General features: G+C 36.9%; 2 protein-coding genes across 3 annotated transcripts; both read right to left on the bottom strand.

Annotated features, from left to right (window-relative positions):
• Nucleotides 1-391: 391 nt before the first annotated feature.
• Nucleotides 392-8,493, bottom strand: LOC132180472 (serine/threonine protein phosphatase 2A 57 kDa regulatory subunit B' theta isoform-like). Of its 2 annotated transcripts, none has more exons than XM_059593311.1 (5): nucleotides 8,222-8,493; nucleotides 7,973-8,100; nucleotides 6,168-7,408; nucleotides 942-1,344; nucleotides 392-839 (listed from the first exon to the last, which is right to left on the bottom strand). In XM_059593311.1, the coding sequence occupies exons 3-4, from the start codon at nucleotides 7,377-7,379 to the stop codon at nucleotides 985-987; spliced, it is 1,572 nt and encodes a 523-aa protein (XP_059449294.1). In that variant the 5' UTR covers nucleotides 7,380-7,408; nucleotides 7,973-8,100; nucleotides 8,222-8,493; the 3' UTR covers nucleotides 392-839; nucleotides 942-984. The 2 variants fall into 2 exon arrangements, with proteins under 2 accessions (XP_059449294.1, XP_059449293.1); XM_059593310.1 differs by having other exon boundaries at nucleotides 6,168-7,616.
• A 2,613-nt stretch (nucleotides 8,494-11,106) lies between these two features.
• Nucleotides 11,107-18,513, bottom strand: LOC132182427 (AUGMIN subunit 6). Its single transcript, XM_059595666.1, has 13 exons — nucleotides 18,140-18,513; nucleotides 17,944-18,000; nucleotides 17,763-17,857; nucleotides 17,068-17,218; nucleotides 16,363-16,488; nucleotides 16,078-16,234; nucleotides 15,240-15,300; nucleotides 14,838-15,156; nucleotides 14,145-14,270; nucleotides 13,203-13,364; nucleotides 12,822-13,074; nucleotides 12,183-12,659; nucleotides 11,107-11,800 (listed from the first exon to the last, which is right to left on the bottom strand). The coding sequence occupies exons 1-13, from the start codon at nucleotides 18,353-18,355 to the stop codon at nucleotides 11,760-11,762; spliced, it is 2,241 nt and encodes a 746-aa protein (XP_059451649.1). The 5' UTR covers nucleotides 18,356-18,513; the 3' UTR covers nucleotides 11,107-11,759.
• Between the last annotated feature and the right edge of the window lie 699 nt (nucleotides 18,514-19,212).

Below are 19,212 nucleotides of genomic sequence, written 5' to 3' on the forward strand. Positions count from 1 at the left end.
TTTTTTTTAGCCTTCCAGCTAAAGAAAAAATACAGATACAAGAAAATATCAAAGATAACATTAAAAAAACTTCAACCCACAAATTCGCTAGGGTTGTTGAATAGCAAGGACAACATTGAGAGCATCCCTTCAAAGATGAGAGAGTAAGAGACAACATGAAGAATGTCTTCAATGTAATGCTTATAACCTAAATCGAGGTAACAATCAACGAATTGGAGTCACGCTAGCAATCAAAATATTTTTTTTTTTAACACCTTTCAATTACGTGCTAACAAGTTACAACTATAATATATTTTTCAGTCTAATTGTTTAGTGGTTGCAAAAGACTTGTAATAAAAAATGTAATTATCCTCACAACACATATTATTGTTTAAACAAGAAGAAAAGCAAGTGAAAAAGTGAAGTTGAACAATGAGGGAAGCAATTCATGCTGTATCTAGAATGGCTACAAACTCTTCCATCTTTAAACAATTTTTATGTCAAGCAACCAAACACTCACAAAAGAGCAACAAAGTTTGATGATACACAAATAAATCAGACGATTGAGGCTACTTCCATTAAACCAAATTCACAAAAATGTCAGCAAATATATGTCAAATTCGAGCCCTTTCTTCTTCTTCTTCTTCTTCTTCCTTTTAAAATTTCTTTTCACTCCATTAAGAACATCAACAGCAAATTGCCAACTACTTTACAGGCTAAATCTTCAATACAAAAGTGCTCCGCAGCACCCATTTGCTCTGTCCATCCAATTAAATATATACAGTCCAGGCGTGTTAAACCGAAATGGGGCTACTTTGTACCCCAAGCAATGGCATCCTTTGACTTTGTGACCCAATCACCTGACAAACCAACAACCAAGAAGGTGAGCAAACAATGAACTAATAACAACTAGCTTGATACGTGACTGCTTAAATCACAATGCCTGTCCATGGTCTGCATACCAATTAACGTATCAAACCGCTGTAATCACATGCAGGAATCTCTCTAGCCAGAAGGTGCACGACTGGGTTTTCGGGGAGAGACAAGCACTGGTTCTTTAATTGAAGACTTCATTGCAGCCACCTCTTCTAAGCGTTTCCATGTGGCTTCACGTTTCAACTTAATTTCTTTCTCTTTTGCTTCATCTTCCTGAAACTTGAGCAAGCACTCCTCAAAAAGCTCAGGGTCAGTATCAGAGAAAATTTTGCGAACGTTTACTGTCAAGTTCTGTACAGCCTGGTTCCAGTGGCTCGTTGCATTTCTCTGCAATGCAGGGAAGATAATTGGCAGTATGACACTACGGTTCTGTTTGATGAGGTTCTCAATGTGATCGTTGTTCCATAAGAACAAAGCCCTCTCCGCCACCTACAAGAAAATAATCAATTAATGAGTGAGAGGGGTATAGCAAAAAACTAGAATGGGAATAGATCTAGGTAAGACTTTCAGTAAACACAAAATATAAGACTCATAATTGTTGTATAAGCATAAGTAAGTTGGTATAGTTTGAAATTGGCAAATTACATAAGAAATCAGTATTGCCAGCTAAAATTAGTCGTTTCCACACATCGCATCAAACTTGAACAGTCAGAAGGTTTTATTTTGTTCACAAATTCCAGAAAACAAGGATTCCAAAAAACAAAGACTGACTAAAGCAGAGAAAAAGTTGATGATATAGGTGACAAGCAAAAATAAAAAACGAAAGCTCCGTGGAAGGATGACCAGAAAAACTCTTAAAAAAAAGAAGCAACATGGTACTCAGCTGCTAGTCAAACTGCAATAAATGAAATACTAAAGATATGATGCTGAATATCAACTATTTCAACACTGGATAAGAAGAGATGCCAAAGACATCAACAGAAGCTAATAGAGCAAAAGAGTCATGGGGCCTGTTCAACCAAAAGTATAACCAAAGTGATACTTTCCAATCAAATAAGATGCCAATAGAGAGAGGGAGCTAAATTTGACTTTGAAACTTCGTTGAAAATGAACTTCTCATTCTTTATTGCTAAACTAGATAATTAGTTAAAAGGCTACATCATGAGGTTTCTATAGCAAACTTCAACATTCAGGTTGTATGCATTCCCATTCATTATTGACATCATTTGCCTTTTCTTTTTAATACCAGTTTTTGCGGTAGGAGCTGTACATCATGATAATTGACTGGCTAGACCAATAACATTCCATTTGAAAAAGGATTTCAATATTAACCAAAAAGTGTTTCTGATATAGGACAAACCGTAGTCAGAAAATTCATAGGGTGAAGTAAGAGTAAAGAGAGAGGAAATAGAGAAAAGAGAAGACAAAAAGCCCCAAGAGAAAGAAGAAGAGAGAAGCTAGAAAGAGAAAAAAGCCCAAAAAAAGCAGGGAAAGAGAGAGAAGAGAGAAGAAATTGCAAAGAGGAAGAGAAAATCATTTTCTCATAATTTTATTCCATCATCAAAGTCCCCCTCCATTGGAGCACAAAACATGCTTAAATAGACTCCGACACTTAACCCTTGGACAATGCCCATTTATTAGCTTACCTAACATAATTTTATTCACTTACCTACCATAGCCTAGGGCAACGACAATGCCCATTTATTGAATTGCAAAAATAATTTACTCATAAAAATTATATAAAAACATAAATTAATAATCCAATTAAAATATGAATAAAACTTATGGACCCAATTAATTCTTGTTGCTGTGTTCTGCATCATTCTCCCCTAGTTGGAGAAAACTCAATCTCAAGTTTTGAAAGTTTGAAAGCTTGAGAATACATGCTCAGATAATTTTTTTTTTTTTAATCCAAGCCCAACTCCCAAGTCATGAAAATCCAACAAAGACACATTAGCAACCCAAGCTCGGTCTGAAACAGCAGCAAGCGTCTAAATTTTTTTTTTTCTCGGGTAGTCATGTGCTGCTTTCAGTCTTTAATTTGCTCGTCTTCTCAGTCTCAACAACGATGGGAGCAAAACTAGGCGTGGATGCAGTGTGACTGGTGCGGCCCTTGGCCTCAATTTTTGGCAGGGGATGCGATGGCAAGAGGATACGCCGACAAGATGCTTGTGGCAGCAGTACAAACATGGACAGAAGTGTGGATGAGATGGTAGTGGCACGGTGGGGTGTCGAGTTGAGGACCCAAACACGGCTCTTGGTAGCACGGTACCGTTCTAGCCGCTGGCTGGCAAAGAAGAAGGCCAGCAAGTGGAGGCACAGGGCTCTGTGGTCTGAGGTGCGGTGGGTTGTTGGGGTGACAACAGCGCAAGCCATGAGACAGATGTTGCGATGCGGTGGTGGGTGGCAGTTGTAGCTGGGTGATGGGTGGACATCAATTGCTGGAGGTGGCTCTGGGCTCGTTTGGTCGAAATCGATGGGTGAGGCTATGCGATGTTGTTTTGACAGTTGAGGTTTTTTTTTTTTTTTTTTGAACGGTCATGGTTTGGGTTTTATGGAAGTGGATGGGTTTCATAGTATTCTGTGGGCGGCAGTAGGGAGGCTTGTGATGGTAGACAGTGGCAATATGGTAGTGATACTTGTCATGGTGTTGGATTTGCCGGGAAATCACAATGGTGGATCAGATGATTGTTATGGAAAACAATCGGTTTTGTCTCTGATACCAAACTGATGCAGGACAAACCATAGTCAAAAAATTCACTATGTGTAGTAAGAGTAAAGAGAGAGGAAAAAAAAGAGAGAAGAAGCCAGAAAAAGCCGGGAAAGAGAGATAAGAAAGTGGGAAGAGGAAGAGAATCACTTTTTCATAATTGTATTCCATCATCAAAGTCCCCCTCCATTAGAGTACAAAACACACTTAAATAGACTCCAACAAAACCCAAGGGCAACACCCATTTATTAAGTTAGCTAACATAATTTTATTGACTTCCATAACATTACCTAGGGCAATGGCAATGCCCATTTATTGAATGACAAAAATAACTGACTTATAAAAATTAAATAAAACATAAACAAATAATCCAATTAAAACCTAAATAAAATTAAAGGATCCAATTAACTCTTGTTGCTGCGTTCCACATCAGTTTCTCTTTTGGTCTTTTTGATGGATGACAAATTCTTAGCAACTTAGTAGACTCCAAAATTAACTAAATCCAGGAATGGCAGAAAATACGACACCACTAAATCAGCATCCCAAGGATTTAAATTTTGGTATGGCATAAAGTTCGCCTTTATGCAGGAACAGTATCATAACAATTTGGTAATATTTGAGATGTGAGAAGAAATACTTGAGGAAAAGTAGGAAAACGGAAATAAATAAATGAGAGCTCAAAACTGAAAATTATAAATTTATTTACTTAAATAAAAATAAATTAAACATTGATGCTAATAAAAGCAATTTAAATTGCCACCTAGTCTATATAAACTGTAAGCATCATTAATGTAGAACAAACACCACCACGAGGCAACCACCATAACGCCCCACCCAGGTGAATGCAAAATTTTGCATTATCCATGTGGCACTATTACTATTTCCTGATAATCAACACAGCGGAAAAGACCATATATATATATATATATATAATGAAACCACAAACTCATTCTAAAACACCATAGCACTAGCATAAACATAATTCACAACCACCACTCGATTACTAGACATCAAAGCAATTAAAGAGTAAAGATAAATTCCATAAAAATGATTGAACATTGCTTTAATAAATTTAATTGGATTTCTTGAGTTATCAATTGATTGATACCACCACCACCAATCACTAGGTACTTACCAACCCTCCAGAATTTTAATCACCAAAAAGTGATAACCCTACCAATAGCCCATTGATGCAGCTGCAAGACTACCATTTTCCCATGACCCTAAAACAAGCCTGAAAATCACAGCGTAGATACCAGTAGCATTTCTCAAAATTTAATCATACCATCATAACATCACCAGAGCACCAATTGCTTATTGCTGTAAATGCAACAGTACAATTACCCACAGCCCTAAGATCAGCCCCACAACCACAGCCTAAATACTTGTACCATTTCCACCAATCGATAACATCATTTTCATTCGTTGTTGTTAAATCATCACTTGTCCAAAAAACTTAAACTGATAAAAAGAGATGAATTTAATCATTTAATTTATATTCTAAAAAATCCACATTACGTGTGGGCTCAAACTTCCCCTTAATAGATAAGGCCCAACAGGTAAAATATTTAATTAAAATGTAAGCTAAATGATAGAGACAAAATTCGAACTCAGGACCTCTTCTTCTTTGATACCATGTTAAATCATCATTTATCCTAAAAGCTTAAGCTGATAAGAAAAGGTAAACTTAATCATTTAAATTATATTTTGATAGTTGTTAAGCACACCCAGAATCCTACTATGGCTTATAGAAAGAAATATGACTCTTTACACTATGTCCATCTACATGGCAAACTATGATAATGATGATAAAGAACCACATGAAATAATTACCATGGATATCTAGATTGGTGATATGCCTCAATTCAATCACTCTATATCTGAGGTTCATAACCCTTCGTGAATATGCATAGGGGTTATGAAACTAAAACGAGAAATACTCCCTCAGTGAGTCTCTATGTAAACGCGAGTCCTAACGCACAATATTCAGATGTCTGCCACATGTTCAAGAGTCACCACTAAATCCTTTCTAGGAATCCAGGACCCAAAGCCAACTTAGTCATCATGCTTTAGACTATTTAATTGATGTTATTACCAATACAATAGATATTCCATAACAACCATGTGCAGGGTAGCAAAAAACACGGCATTCCAAAAATGTTTAAAATTTTCAAACAACTTGAAAATTCATAAAAATTTGAATGGAAATTTTACCTGACACCCTTCATGTTTTGGTCCATTTCTACTCTTAGGATCCAAGTTTTCAACTTTTCTAACTAGATTAACATTTGCTAACTTTTAGAATACTGGATTAAATTTGTACACATCTGATTTTGTAAGGCAGATCCTAAACTTTAAAATTTCTTTTGTTCAAAAAATTCAAATTCTAAAATATTATCAATTTTACAGCAGTTTAAACATGTAAAGAGTAACAAAGAGGACCAAGTAGAGCAAATCCTTGCACTTGAAATGACAAAATGCAGGCTTAAAGACTCATTATCTAATTTCCACCACAGAAGCATGTTTATAATTCAGAAATTTAACACGGGAAAGAGGGACTAACAGATAGAAACTGATGGAACTTGTAAAAAAAGAAACCTACCTGAAAATGCGAACTGCTTAAGCAACGACCAATTTGGCGGAACAAGGGAACCATACAGCGCTGGAACTCAGCAGGCTGAGTTGCTTCTAAAACTTCTTCCAGCTCACCTAAGAACATTACCTCCTTAGAACTATTTGTAATTGGCCAATATTTTAGCAATCCCCGTATAATAGTATCAGCAAGCTTGCAGTCTTTCTCCACAAATTGTGTAATGCAGTAAGATAACTGCTGGTGGTACATGGGTATGCATTTTGGTTTATGAAGTGGAATAAGTGCTCGAACAAGAAAGAGCTTGTGCTCTTCTTTCAGCGGCAGAGCAAACCCATTGATTATACTACCCAGAATCTCTAACAGCTCTGCAATCCCATTATGCTTCTCAGTTTCAAAAATAAAACGATAGAAGATGTAGTTGATTGCTTTCCTGATGAATGGTCGGTGCACCATAAATTTCCCATAAATGCGGTGGAGAACTGTTTTCAAGTAATCCCTCTCTCTGGGGTCCTCTGAATCAAAAAGATCTAACAACCTGAGAACAAATGAGTGATCAACATACCTCTTAGCCAACTTTGCATCTGTCTCAGGCGACGCCACAATCCTCAAAAAGAATTCATACACAACCTGCAAGTGAGGCCATGCAGGGTCCATTGACGGCTCCTCCTCTTCCAAATCAAAGGCTTCCAAGACTTTATTCTCACGGGGTGGAGAAGTGAGTGTTCTAAACAAATTTGTGGACACCATCTTTATCATCTCTTGCATGACAGGTTCGGGGAACTTTCCATTAGCAGAAGCAACGTAATCCACAAGTTCAACCAATGTCTGTCGCTTAATGTCCTTTTCTTTAAGGTCCTTCGTTGGGTTAGTGAAGTCAAACACAAAGCAACACATGTTCAGCTTCTTCAAAAACAAGTTCTGCTTCTCAGTATTTGAAACATCTTTAAAACTAGGCAAAGCCTCATAAGAGAAAGCTGCTAAATTCCCATTCAGCTTTGAATTCACAGCTTGCATAAACTTACTGCCATGATTTAATGCTGGATTTGAAGTAGAATCAAAGCCTGTAAAAGATGTAGTCCCCTGATTTCGGTTACTCGTCAAATCATTGCTTCTTGAATTGGCATAAGCATTTGAAGAGGAGGTAGATGTTCCTCCTCCTTCACGATTTTCGGCTGACTTAGAGGACTTACGTGGGAACTTATTAAATATCTGTTTGATCATAACTTAATTGACAGAATAAAAGCTCCCTCCTGCGCTTAAGAACCCAATACTTATTGAAAATCATCCAAAGCCAAATACAGCATCAATTATTGAGGAAACAAATTTCATTCAAACAATACATTTAACCAAATTCAAGCCAGAACAAGCAGTCCACACGTCCATTGTAGTTATAATCCACCCCATAAGCTTTTTAATCTTTGTTTGATTTAAAAACGTTCCAACCTAGCAGGGGGAAATCTGGAACAGAAACATCAAACCCACTTCATATGATAAGATATCAATACTACAGAGGCATCCCGTGCTCAAAATTATACAGAGAACTTAAATTCAGATTTCTAATCAACTGATTAAAACAAAAACACTAGCTTACTTTTCTCATCTGAAAAAATGTAATATAGGATCTTTTCCCTTGTTACACCAAAAGAACGTGACCTTTTGAAATATATTGAGAAACCCAGATGAAGAAAAACATTGCAAATCCAATAAAACCCGACCAAAAAAAAAATCCAAAATTTTATTAAAGCATTAATCCCTAGAAACTTTGACTTCTTTGTTCACCCAACTTAAAAGGAAAAGCGATAATGAATATTCACCTCTTTTTCGCTGCGACTCTTTTCTTCAGCTTTTGCCAAGATGTGCATGCTCTTCGGCTGGATCAATTAACAGCAAGATCTGGGTATGATCTAGAAAACCCAGATAGCATTCTCCACCAACAAGCAATCTACAAAAATTTCCCAAGTTGAACAGCGTTAAATTGACATTCAGAATCAAAATATAAAAGTGAGAGATAGAGAAAGGAGCAAGAAGAATCTAAAGAAAGATGAACGTTCTTCTATCCTTACACGAGAAAGTTTCAGCTACTCCTTTCAGAGAGAGAGAGAGAGAGAGAGAGATAAAAGAATCCAATAAGGAAACCAAAAAAAAAAGTAAAAAAAAAAAAAAGTGGGCTTTGAGAACAGCAATCTCCGGCCGCTGCTGTTGTTGTTGGTGTTGTATTTTGTTTACAGCCAAAATAATTGTTGTTGATATTTTCTTTTCAATTGTCTTTCTTTCACTTTCCTCTTCAACTTTCTCAGCCAAAACTGTTCTTAATTTTGTATACTTTTTTTTAACTTTCTCCGGGAGAGAGAGAGAGAATCAGATACCTCTTTGACCTTAAAACCCCCAAGAGAACGCATTGCACTGGTAGTACGGAAGGGAAAGAAAAGGTCAAAATCGTTAATAAACATGAGCTACTTCCCACGCGCCTCTCTTCTGCGCGTGTCTTTTGCGCAATCATTGTCACTCGAAGTTCCAGTACGAAGTTCAATTTCGAACTTCAAAAACCTCTTTTAAAAGCACAGTTTTCCATCCTAGGTGAATAAAGGCTCCACGCACATTTGGGCGCGTGGATCTCTCACTCTCTTCCTCGCTTAAAAAAAAAAAAAAAAAAAAAGGGCTTAGAATGAGCAAATCCGGGGACAAGGTTGGTAAGTAATCTTTTGGTTTGGAGTAATCCTCAAGTTGTAAATATGATTAGAGACTTGAATTCTAATCATCAATGATAATTGTTTCTTTTAGTTATGTTTAGAGTAACAGGATCTTTCCATTTTAGAGATTAGTCAGTTTATAATCTATATTAGATTTCACAATATATATATATAAAAGATGCCGTAAAATCTAATCTATATAATAAAATGATTCATCATTTATCTAATCTATACCATAAAATAATTTATCATTTTTCATGTTGAAAAGGCTCTGTCTTCCATCTCAAGTTTGTTTTTATGCACACAATACGTGTTTCTAATTGTGTCGAGCGCACATGACACAAAACGCAAAATATATTTTTGTTCAATAGAAACAACATAAACCCGGGTTAGACCATGTTTAATCCCATGGTTTGTTGTTGTTGTTTTTTTTCTTTCTTTCTTTCTTTCTTTCCTTCTTTTTCAGATGTTCTTGCAGTAGATGTCTTGCCTTCTCAAACAAAACCAGGCACAAGTGAGACTCCATATATTTTAGATGACATAAGAATCTTGTGGGAATATTTTCTAATATATTATTACTTCAACCGATTTCCTTTCCAGCTTGATATCATAATTTTAGAGGCTAAGATTACTGAGTCATAGGATAGAAATATCAGTGTAAGCTAGTGAGATAAGTAACATCATGACAAGGATATGAGGTGGAAAATAAAAAAAAGTAACAATGCATGAGGTTGATTTGTTGCGTAGATGCCAAGATTACTTATGGTTGTTGGATAGCGGGGCGTATTGTAATTACGTGATGCTAAAAGTTACATTTTTATCCCGTTACGATTTTATTGGATCAATGACAATACAATGTGGGCATGTTGTCGTAACAATAACCTATATGTTATCGTAAAGTGTCCATTAGTTATTCGATTAACAAATTTTTTTTAAAAAATCAATGATTAATTAATACTATCACATTAATAAAGTAACATAATAGCAAAATAAAAGTGCAGTTTCTAGCATTACTCATCTAGATGTATTCAACTCAAACTAGTGGATAAGTAATTTTAACATGCCTCTAATTATTATGATTTGGCTTTAATAGCATACTCTCAAGTCACGCAAAGTTAAGAAGACCAAAATTTTCTATCAATTACATTTAATATTAATGTTTTACGAGACATCCAATGAAAAGTTTACTTGCAAGATTAATTGTTACTAACACATCAGAATTGCGAAATAAAAGTAGAATAAAAGTGTAGTTTATAGTATTACTCGTTCGAACTTTCATCTTGTCAATCTTAGTATAAAAAAAATAAAAATAAAATATGGTAAATGCCAAACTAATGAATGAGGACGTGCTAAGGCAATATAAAATCATTCAAATAGCAATCAGATTATGAAGATTGGACCGAAATTTTTCGTAATTATCTCTCATGGTTACATTGCACGCGGCTGAGAAAAGTCTATTAATAGGAATCCATGTGCCCAAATAGGTGGTGAGGTGGGCCCTATCAGGGCTCTCTGATAATTAATGTGAGACAAATTATAATTCGAACAAACAATTATAGTCAATTCCGTTGTAAGAGAATTTAGAGTCGGTGTAGCACCCTAGAATTATCATTCCTAGTCAATATATATATATATATATACTGTGCGCTAGTTAAATATGTGAAGTTGTTGGGGTGATCACATCATGAGCGCTCATCCAATACAGGATTTGATGATCGATATGCTGGTTTAACAATTCAAAGGGCCACGAGCAAATGAAAGTCAATGTCTCATATCCAATGATTATGGTCAATTTTCCAACACTCCTATACGCAAGGCAGAAGAGAGTCAAATTAGACAGGCATTTCTACACCACGCATTCAACTATTCAGCATTCAACTATAGGCCGGCGCAGTAGGAATCACAAGCAGAAAGCGACGTGCAAACGCGACACCCCCACCCCCCCCTAAAAAAAAAATAATAATTACATTCATACGGGACTACTCAATTAAAATAAAACAAGTAAACCCTAGAAAACAGATGTGCTCAATTGAAAGCATCTCACAATTATCTATCTAATTACAAAGGACAAGTAATTGCAGAGGATCCCGATCCCGTCCGAGGCTACTCATTTAAAGTAAAACAAGTGAACCCTAGAAAAGTTGGAGAGAGAGAGAGAGAGAGATAGAGGGAGGGGGGAGCCGACCATTGAAATTTTAAAATTTGAGACCATCAACATCCCTAGAGAGTTTTGAGAATTCATATTCAGTGGATTAAGCTAAATAAAGGAAACATAACCCTTTACTCAACAATATCAATAAAATTAATCCAACAATTACAGACAGTAATTTCTCTCATTCCTGATGTATCCACAAAATACATTATCAAATTCGTGTGATACACATCTTTCAAACACAGAATAATCAGTCAATCAACAATCAATTTTGACAGTTAAAACAAGAAGCTAGGTGGATGCAGTATTGCTGCCAGACACCCCTTAGGCTGAAAACCAAGCTTCACCTGCTACTTCTAAGCAAAGGGATGTAACATTTCTCTTCTTGGGTAACATTTTATAAACAAACTGTCAAGGAAAGTTTCCGACTACATTGGTTGGCTGTGGATTTTGTCCTCTAAGACCCAGGTCAGCATTCCAACATGTTACAACCATCTCAAGTTCCAGGCACGGGCCAAGCATGTATATAAGTGCTGCAATTGGCTCGTAGTTCCCTCCAAACAATAGGATAAAGAAACGTGCAGGATAGCAGCTGAATATACAGAACATGAAGGAAGAGTAATATCCCACAAACACCGCGTCATATAAAGATAATGGGAGAGGAGAGAATACGCGCACTGAGGAATGAAAACAAAACCGCCACAGCAACCAAACTATCTGGATCAAGAACATGAGAGTAAGGTTGCTCGAACATCTGTTTCAATGCTCCATCAAGGCCGTTTCAGTTTCTGACAGTGGAGCTGCAAGACAATTGAACAGACTTTCAGAATAATACAACCTCCCAACGGGAAAAATAGTAAGGACACGGTAAGTTCTCAATAACGTTAGGCAGGTGTACAGAACAAGAATGCTGCATATGTTAATCACGTATTTGTTGTAAAAGGGCAAAGATATGCTTGTAATATAATATGATGTAACAGAATATTATATAAAGTCTCTCATCCTATATAAGTTCATATTAAACAAATATTTTGGGTTCGAGGTTCTTACCATATCACAGTACAATACACATAATTACATGGTAAAGTAAAGCATTCAATAGTAAGAATGAGATCACCTAATGACCATAAATCAACACATAAATGCCTACAACTGGAATAGTTTGTGGCCAAACCAACGTACCAAGTAAGTCTTCATAAGAATCTGCTAATAGTGATGTGTCCATTAGGAAAGGAGGTGAGAAGACCTGCTCCTGAGATTCCTCAAAATCATAAAACGACCTTTGTGCATCAGAAGCTGCACCATTTGAGTCGCTAACTGAGAGAAACCCATTTACACTGTCAAACCCATGAAGTGAATCCAAATCATTTAACATGTCTGGAAACTCATCATACTTGCTCCTGATACTACCATCAGGAGGATGATTATCACGCAAGGAATTGTCTACTCGGGATACAAACAACCTTTTACTCCTAAAAGAAGAAACTTTGTTTTCTGGGCCCAGATTAGAAAACCCGGTTGTTGAAAGAGGTACAAAGAAGTGCTCGGAGCTTTCATCGGAATGACTTTCTCGTAATGATTCTGAATTGCAGGATTTCAACGACAGAGCAGCTTCTCTTACAGATCTCTTCAAGTTCTGAACATAGGAATTATCACTATCTGCAAAATACATCGATATTTAGAATCAAAACCTCCAATAAGTCTAAAGCTGTTTGTATACCAAGGTCTGTTTCTAATTGATAAATAGAATGCCTTTATAAAATCCATCAAGCTTATATTTGCAGATGGGCATGAAGTGAGGAGCAGGGAAGATGCAGCAACCTTGTGGTATATTTTCAACTTGATTAATTGCGAGAGGCTGGTCGAGAGATTTCCTTTCAGAAAAGTTCTCTATTTGATTTGTTTGAGAAGCTGACGTGTTTCGTTTTTGCATATTTCCACCTTTTCCAGAAGAATTTGGTGTCACGCTAAACAACTGTGGGAGCTTTAAAGCAGGAGGACTCGCTGAGACCTTGTCAAGAAGAATGGTAGACATTTTCGTAGTCACCTCAGCAACATCATCACTGCTACTTTCCTGAATATTTCCACAAGACAAAGAAGAAGAAAAAAAGATCAGTTCTATACACTGATTAGTCAAGGTTGGACGTATCAAAGTAGGTATAAAGCTTTCTGTGATATATATCACTCCATTCGAAGAATTACCAATGTCCTTCCACTGCTTTGAGCCTGAAGAGGTGAGGTTGATTGACCACGATGTCTGGTCATGGAAGGCAGAGTGGAGGATATACTCTGAACTTTCTCTGTACACTCTGATATTGACTTTTGTATAGCTGGAGCAACTTCCCTCAGTTGATTATTGAGCACCTGCACATGAGGAGTACTTGAGTTGGAAGAGTTTCAACAAGGCATCCTGTAAATACGCAAGCATACTGATCTTCAATCAATTTTTTTCTTTTCTTTCTTTGATGTGTTCTAGATAAAATCTCGAATGGTAACAAAATATCAGGAGATATGCATGTATCCTCATCTCACAGTTTCTTTCATAATTCTGTACCATTATGCTAGTTGACCATCAAAAAACTAAAAGCATTTAAACAGTTTACTTTATCCTATTATGCTTTTACTGCCAACATCAGCAACCAGTAAATAAGAACATAAAGAAGCATTATAACAACATCCAAAACTAAATGCATTATAACAGTTTAGTTTCTCCTATTATGCTTTTGCTGCCAACATCAGTAACCAGTAAATAAGAACGTAAGGAAGCATTATGCATTGAATATCAATGACAGAAGAGCAGTTCCAAATGAATAAGAAACCAAAATGGTGAGGTGTCAGAACAGTGACTGCTGCTCCCCAAGAACTGGGCCCATACAAATAAAGCACTTTTTAAAAAGATGAAGCTTCGTTACATTTGTAAACCAAGCAAAAAGATGTTGCCAGACATCTAAATGTGAATTTACAATGAAAAAACAACTTTCCATATAATACAAGTCTCTTCAGATCTTCACCTCAACTAAGAAGTTCCACCAATCATTTTAAGAAACACTGTTCATCAGACAAAATCAGGTTGACGGAAGGACAACTAAGGTCATCATACACATTAAGAAAGAATAGCATGGAGAGCCTTTGCATGTGCATTACCTGAAAGCTAGCTAAGTGTTGCTGATGCTCAGCAAGAGTTGTAGCTAATGATTCCGCATGGCCACTTGTACCACCATCCTGCGCACTCCGTAAAATTTCTGGACCTTCTCCATTATTAGCTTTTGCCTACAGAATAAACATTAAAAATGACAATGTGTTTTAGATACCAAAAGCATATTATATTAACAGACCAATTTTCTAAGTATGGCACAAAACAGAAAGGAATACTCCAAGTGTTTGAACTTCAGATAAGAAGCATTTTTGCTCCATTCTGGAGAAACCGGTAACCTATGTTTATCAAAAACAAATCCAGTAAGACAACCTCACTCACCATTAATGGAGTTTCTATTAACAGTAAAGCTCCAAGAGGTGACAAATATGATGATACTGTCCAAGCATGCAGACTAACAATAAGGGCATGCACATTTTTCAAAATGAAATTAGCAGGAGACTTCTGTGGACCATATGCCAAGAACCTTTTACCTAACATAAACAAGAAAGTGAAAGTATACATACAGAGGCTGGCATGAGTGGGATAAAAACCTTTGACATAAAAACCGGAAAACAGTAAGAAACTCAAAGTTTCGTGGACAACCATGGGGATTTGAATCACTAAATTACTAACATCTCAATAGCTGGTTACCGACAAACACACCATTGCAACAAAAAACTTGAACAAAGAAAAGAGCATACCAAATGAAGTGACTGCTTATGAATACGCTGTAAAGCATGTGTCCAACGCCTGATGATTTCAGCTACATCAACAGTGGGCTGGACCCTTCCACTTCTATCATCCACTCGAGAAAGTGTTTCATCATTTACTTGCGAATGGGATGAATCTAAATTCTTCAGTTTTTCCCTGTTTACATTGACATATGATCCATCACTCTGGTCTTTGTCATGCATATGTGTTGAAGGTAGGTCACCAGACTCGGCAGACAAGACATCTGAATAAGGAACCTGAGAACTCTGATCCATAGCCGCAAGCAAAGCTGATCCAGAGATGCGGTACCTGAAAAAGGAAATCTATGCATGAGTGGTTGAGTTAGAAAATGGCATCTACACAACTTGGAATGATGTGGGATGGTAAATTACCTGTGCTCACGGTGAGCTATCAAGTCCTCAATAGGGCCTGAAGCAAGAACTTCGTGTTGGCCTGTACATGAATGTGATCAGCTTTAAGATCATAACAGTATAATTACAAGAAAGAAAGAAAAATAAACGCCAGAACAAAAAGGAAAAAGGAAAATTAAGTAAAAAATCTAAAAATCTTAGCACTTTTTTCTTTCATTCAGAAACCCAAAAAGAAAAAAGATTGTTTTCCAAGATACATGTCGTCAGCCAACAGGGAAGACACTTCAAGCATCTTTCAGTTTTCCCTGGTAGTTATAGCAAAAGAAGTCACTGATAAAATCAGCCTCTGAAAGCCCCTAAATAAATATGGTCCTAAACCCTAGTTACAACCAAAACTAACAATAATAATAACCTTAAACAAAGACTAAAACAACTAAATGAAGAGATTAAAGCCTTATGACCAAGGCCACTTCTTGGCCTAGGATCTGCAGCTCAACTCACACACCAACAGGCACAAACATACTGCCTCATTCATAATACCGATGTATTATTGTAGTTTGTACTCAGATGTGTAAAGAAACTGATATGAGACCAAATATTTAAAGAAAAGGACAAGAACGAAATTTTCTGTGTAGTATACTCTCCCCAACATGAAATGCCTCTGACCACTGTGATAGAAAGAAGGGAACACAACCCGTGGAAGGCATACAATTTTAAGGATAAAAGATCATCCTTCCAAACATTGTAACTAATCCTACATTATATGGTTTAACAACCTCAAGAAATCAAGGACACTAAACTGAAATAATTCAAGTTTTGTAAGAAAATCATAAAAGAACCACAATGCTCTTGTACTCACTTTTGCGAGCTAATATAGACTCCCACAAGCGAGTAGCCTTTGAAACTAAATGGGAATTCTGACTCGAACTAGATACAAGGTCGTCCCAGAGTTCCCCTTCCAACTTCACTTTATTCCTTAGGTCATGCAGTTTTTCCAGCTCTTGCTGCAAATAAGCCTAAGTCCAAGTTTTCCAAGAAAATGCATAAGAAAAATAAAAATTATATATATATAATCCACGCGAAAAAAATTTCTGGTTATTAAACAAAAGCCCGTCCCAAAAATGTGAAGAAGTTTCCACCATACCTCTTCAGCACAAAGACCACGAAACTCTGCAGTCATTTCATGAGCCAAATTTGACCACATAGCCTGACGTTGTACTGCTGTTTCTGCATTCTTAAGAAATCTCCTCCGTTCAAGTGCCATTCTCGCCTGTTCAAGACATGAGGCTCAGATCACTGCTACTGAATGTAAAGTGGATTTCAAAACTGATGCTAACAAGAAAATCAAATGAAAACATAAACAACGCAAGGAGAGAAAGCAAGACAAGTCGAAATACACAGCAAAATGCTTTTCTTGAACATGATAGCAAACATTATTAACAATGCGCTATAAAATTAAATATTACAAGAACACCAAGTAGCCAATACAGAATATATTAAAATTAGTTCATGGCACACAGAAAAGCTATGACGCTGAAACTACGATATTTGGTTGTACGTCCTTTTATATCAAAAGAAGATAATTCAATTAAGGCCTAACGAATCAGAACAAAGAAAATACATTCTCTAAAAGAAAGAACGAGGTGAAACCAGATAACTCCTAATGTCTCTCATTTTCAATCATGTCAAATACCTCATTTTGACACAATTACCACATGAAACAGCCATAATCATGAACTTCAGCAATTCAGAGACTACCAACAGCTTCAATCAATGACTTCAAATAGTTCATATTTTGATATTATTACTCATCGGTGAAAATTAAAAATATTAAAACAGTACTGCCTACCTTCGTTACAGGAAGTAGTGTAGCCGCGTGTGAAAAGGCTACATCTGTCAATGGTGCAGGCAGCGGATTAGAAGCTACATCAGCTGCAAAATTCCGTCTATGAACCTCTCGCAAAGCATGCAAAGAAAGTTGCCACAGGAGTTCAACAAACCTGCAGTCAACATAGGAGGTTTAAAATCTACTTCAGTTACATCCCCGTCTACCATCATAAAAAACACAAATCCACACAGTGTGCACAAATAATGAAAAAAAAAAAAAAAAAAAAAAAAAACTTAACAATGTTTTAGTAAAAACTAAAAAGTGGTAAATCCGATCTGACCAATTGGGTTATTCAGGACTCAAAAGAAATTCCTCATGCAGCTCCAATTCTTAAATGATTATCTTCCATAGTTCCCATACATTAGTTTGTATATCAAAACAGTACCCTAAACTTAAAAATCATATAGTTTCCGTACGGGACCAAAGTAACCAAATCTTCCACTTAACTGGGCCTAAAATACACCCATTAGGCTCACTGAAGATCCATAAAACATCAAATAGAACTTAACCAATAGATTTTCTTAATCCATTTGCGTTCACTTTCCTAAGTTTTCCCACCAGCCAAACGCTAATTCTACTAAGTCCATATAACTTCAAAGCATAAATGCACATGAAAAACAACCAAAAAACAAAAACAAAAAGCATCACCAACTAACCTCGGTCCGCAACACGTAGCAAGCGACGAAACCCTCGAATTGCTCCTTGGAAGCGCACCTTGCGATTCGAGCTCGCTAATAATCCCTTGCACAACCTAACGCAACCATGCTCAAATTCAACCCAAAAAGTTCAAAAAAAAAATTCCGAAAAACAATGAAATCATCGATTTTCGTTTTCTACCTTACGGAAATCCCTCGATTGCGCCGAGTCGAAGATTGGCCAGACCTTGTCGAAATCCTGGAACGATCCCAAACCAATCAGAGAAAACAAAACCAGAAAACCACAAAGCAGATCAAAATCAAAGTAAAACCTATACGCGCACACACATATACGTATAGTATACGTGAATGTAGAGGTGTGAGGGGCAGAACGGTACTTTGGCGGACTGAATTGGGCCACGGAGAGACGAGAGAATGAAGTAGAGGAGCTGCTCGCCGAGCTTCGGATTCGAGTGACGGAAGAGTCCGACCCGAGGGACGCCGTTGGAGCCTCCGACTCCGATCACCGCCGGATCCAGCCCTAACAGCAAGCAGTTGGTGTACATTGCGCTCTCTAACTCTATCTCTCTTTCTTTCTCTCTATCCATCGTCATCACCAAATCCCCCCCCTCTCTCTCTCTCTCTCTCTTCCCCCCCTCTCTCTCTCGCTCACTCGCTCTATAGGTTTCCACTTTCCTCTCAGTGTTCTGGTTGGTTTTTTGAATTATTTTTAAAATTTTCTTTTGGTTCGGGTTTTTGCGAAACGAAGGTCCTTGTGGAAGTGGGTAATTGTGGAGATGGGGCGCGATTTGAACGAACAGGGGTGGATTTTTAATATTTAGAAAATTTGAGGACGATGTGTGAATTTTTGGCTTGTGGGGGATTCTTGTGCTTTGCTTCGTTTTCTTTTGATGTGGAGGGGCCCACGTTTGGAAGCCGATTCGGGAATTTGAAATGGCGGAGGGTGAGAGGTGGGCCACAGCTAACGTGCGCCGGAGGCACTGTTGCCGGCCCGCTTGCTTAATTGATTCGTCTGGTGGCTTTTGTGATTTACATTATAGTTCTACCCAATATTTTGTTTATCATATTTACCCTAAATTCTAAAAACATTTACCATTTTCACTCAATTTTATTTATTTATTTTTACCGTTTTGGCTTATTAATTCCATACCCAAAAAGTAGTAGTTTTTTTGGAATACATAGGCATGATTGATTACAGTAAAGGTGCATTTTAGGCATTTTAGAAGCCATTGTAAATTCTAGAGATATATTATTTTAAGGTATGACGTTGTACTATAATTATTTCATTATCTCCAGATTATGTTTAGATATATGTTTTATGTGTAGACGTAGTCTTTATAAGATTAGTTTATTTTGATATCAAGTTCAAGATATATGACATCATTTAAGATGTTAAATAAAAGTGACATCATTTATGATTTTTCACTGGAGGGGGGGTCAAAACATGAAT

Source organism: Corylus avellana, chromosome ca5 (genome assembly GCF_901000735.1).
Source record: "Corylus avellana chromosome ca5, CavTom2PMs-1.0".
Taxonomy (NCBI): domain Eukaryota; kingdom Viridiplantae; phylum Streptophyta; class Magnoliopsida; order Fagales; family Betulaceae; genus Corylus; species Corylus avellana.

Coding starts and splice junctions, on each gene's coding strand:
- LOC132182427 (XM_059595666.1), bottom strand. CDS start 18,355: ATGACGATGGATAGAGAGAAAGAAAGAGAGATAGAGTTAGAGAGCGCA. Junction 18,001..18,139: donor GCCCAATTCAGTCCGCCAAA/GTACCGTTCTGC, acceptor GGATCGTTCCAG/GATTTCGACAAGGTCTGGCC. Junction 13,365..14,144: donor AACACTTAGCTAGCTTTCAG/GTAATGCACATG, acceptor CCTCATGTGCAG/GTGCTCAATAATCAACTGAG.
- LOC132180472 (XM_059593311.1), bottom strand. CDS start 7,379: ATGATCAAACAGATATTTAATAAGTTCCCACGTAAGTCCTCTAAGTCA. Junction 1,345..6,167: donor TAAGCAGTTCGCATTTTCAG/GTAGGTTTCTTT, acceptor ATTTTCTTGTAG/GTGGCGGAGAGGGCTTTGTT.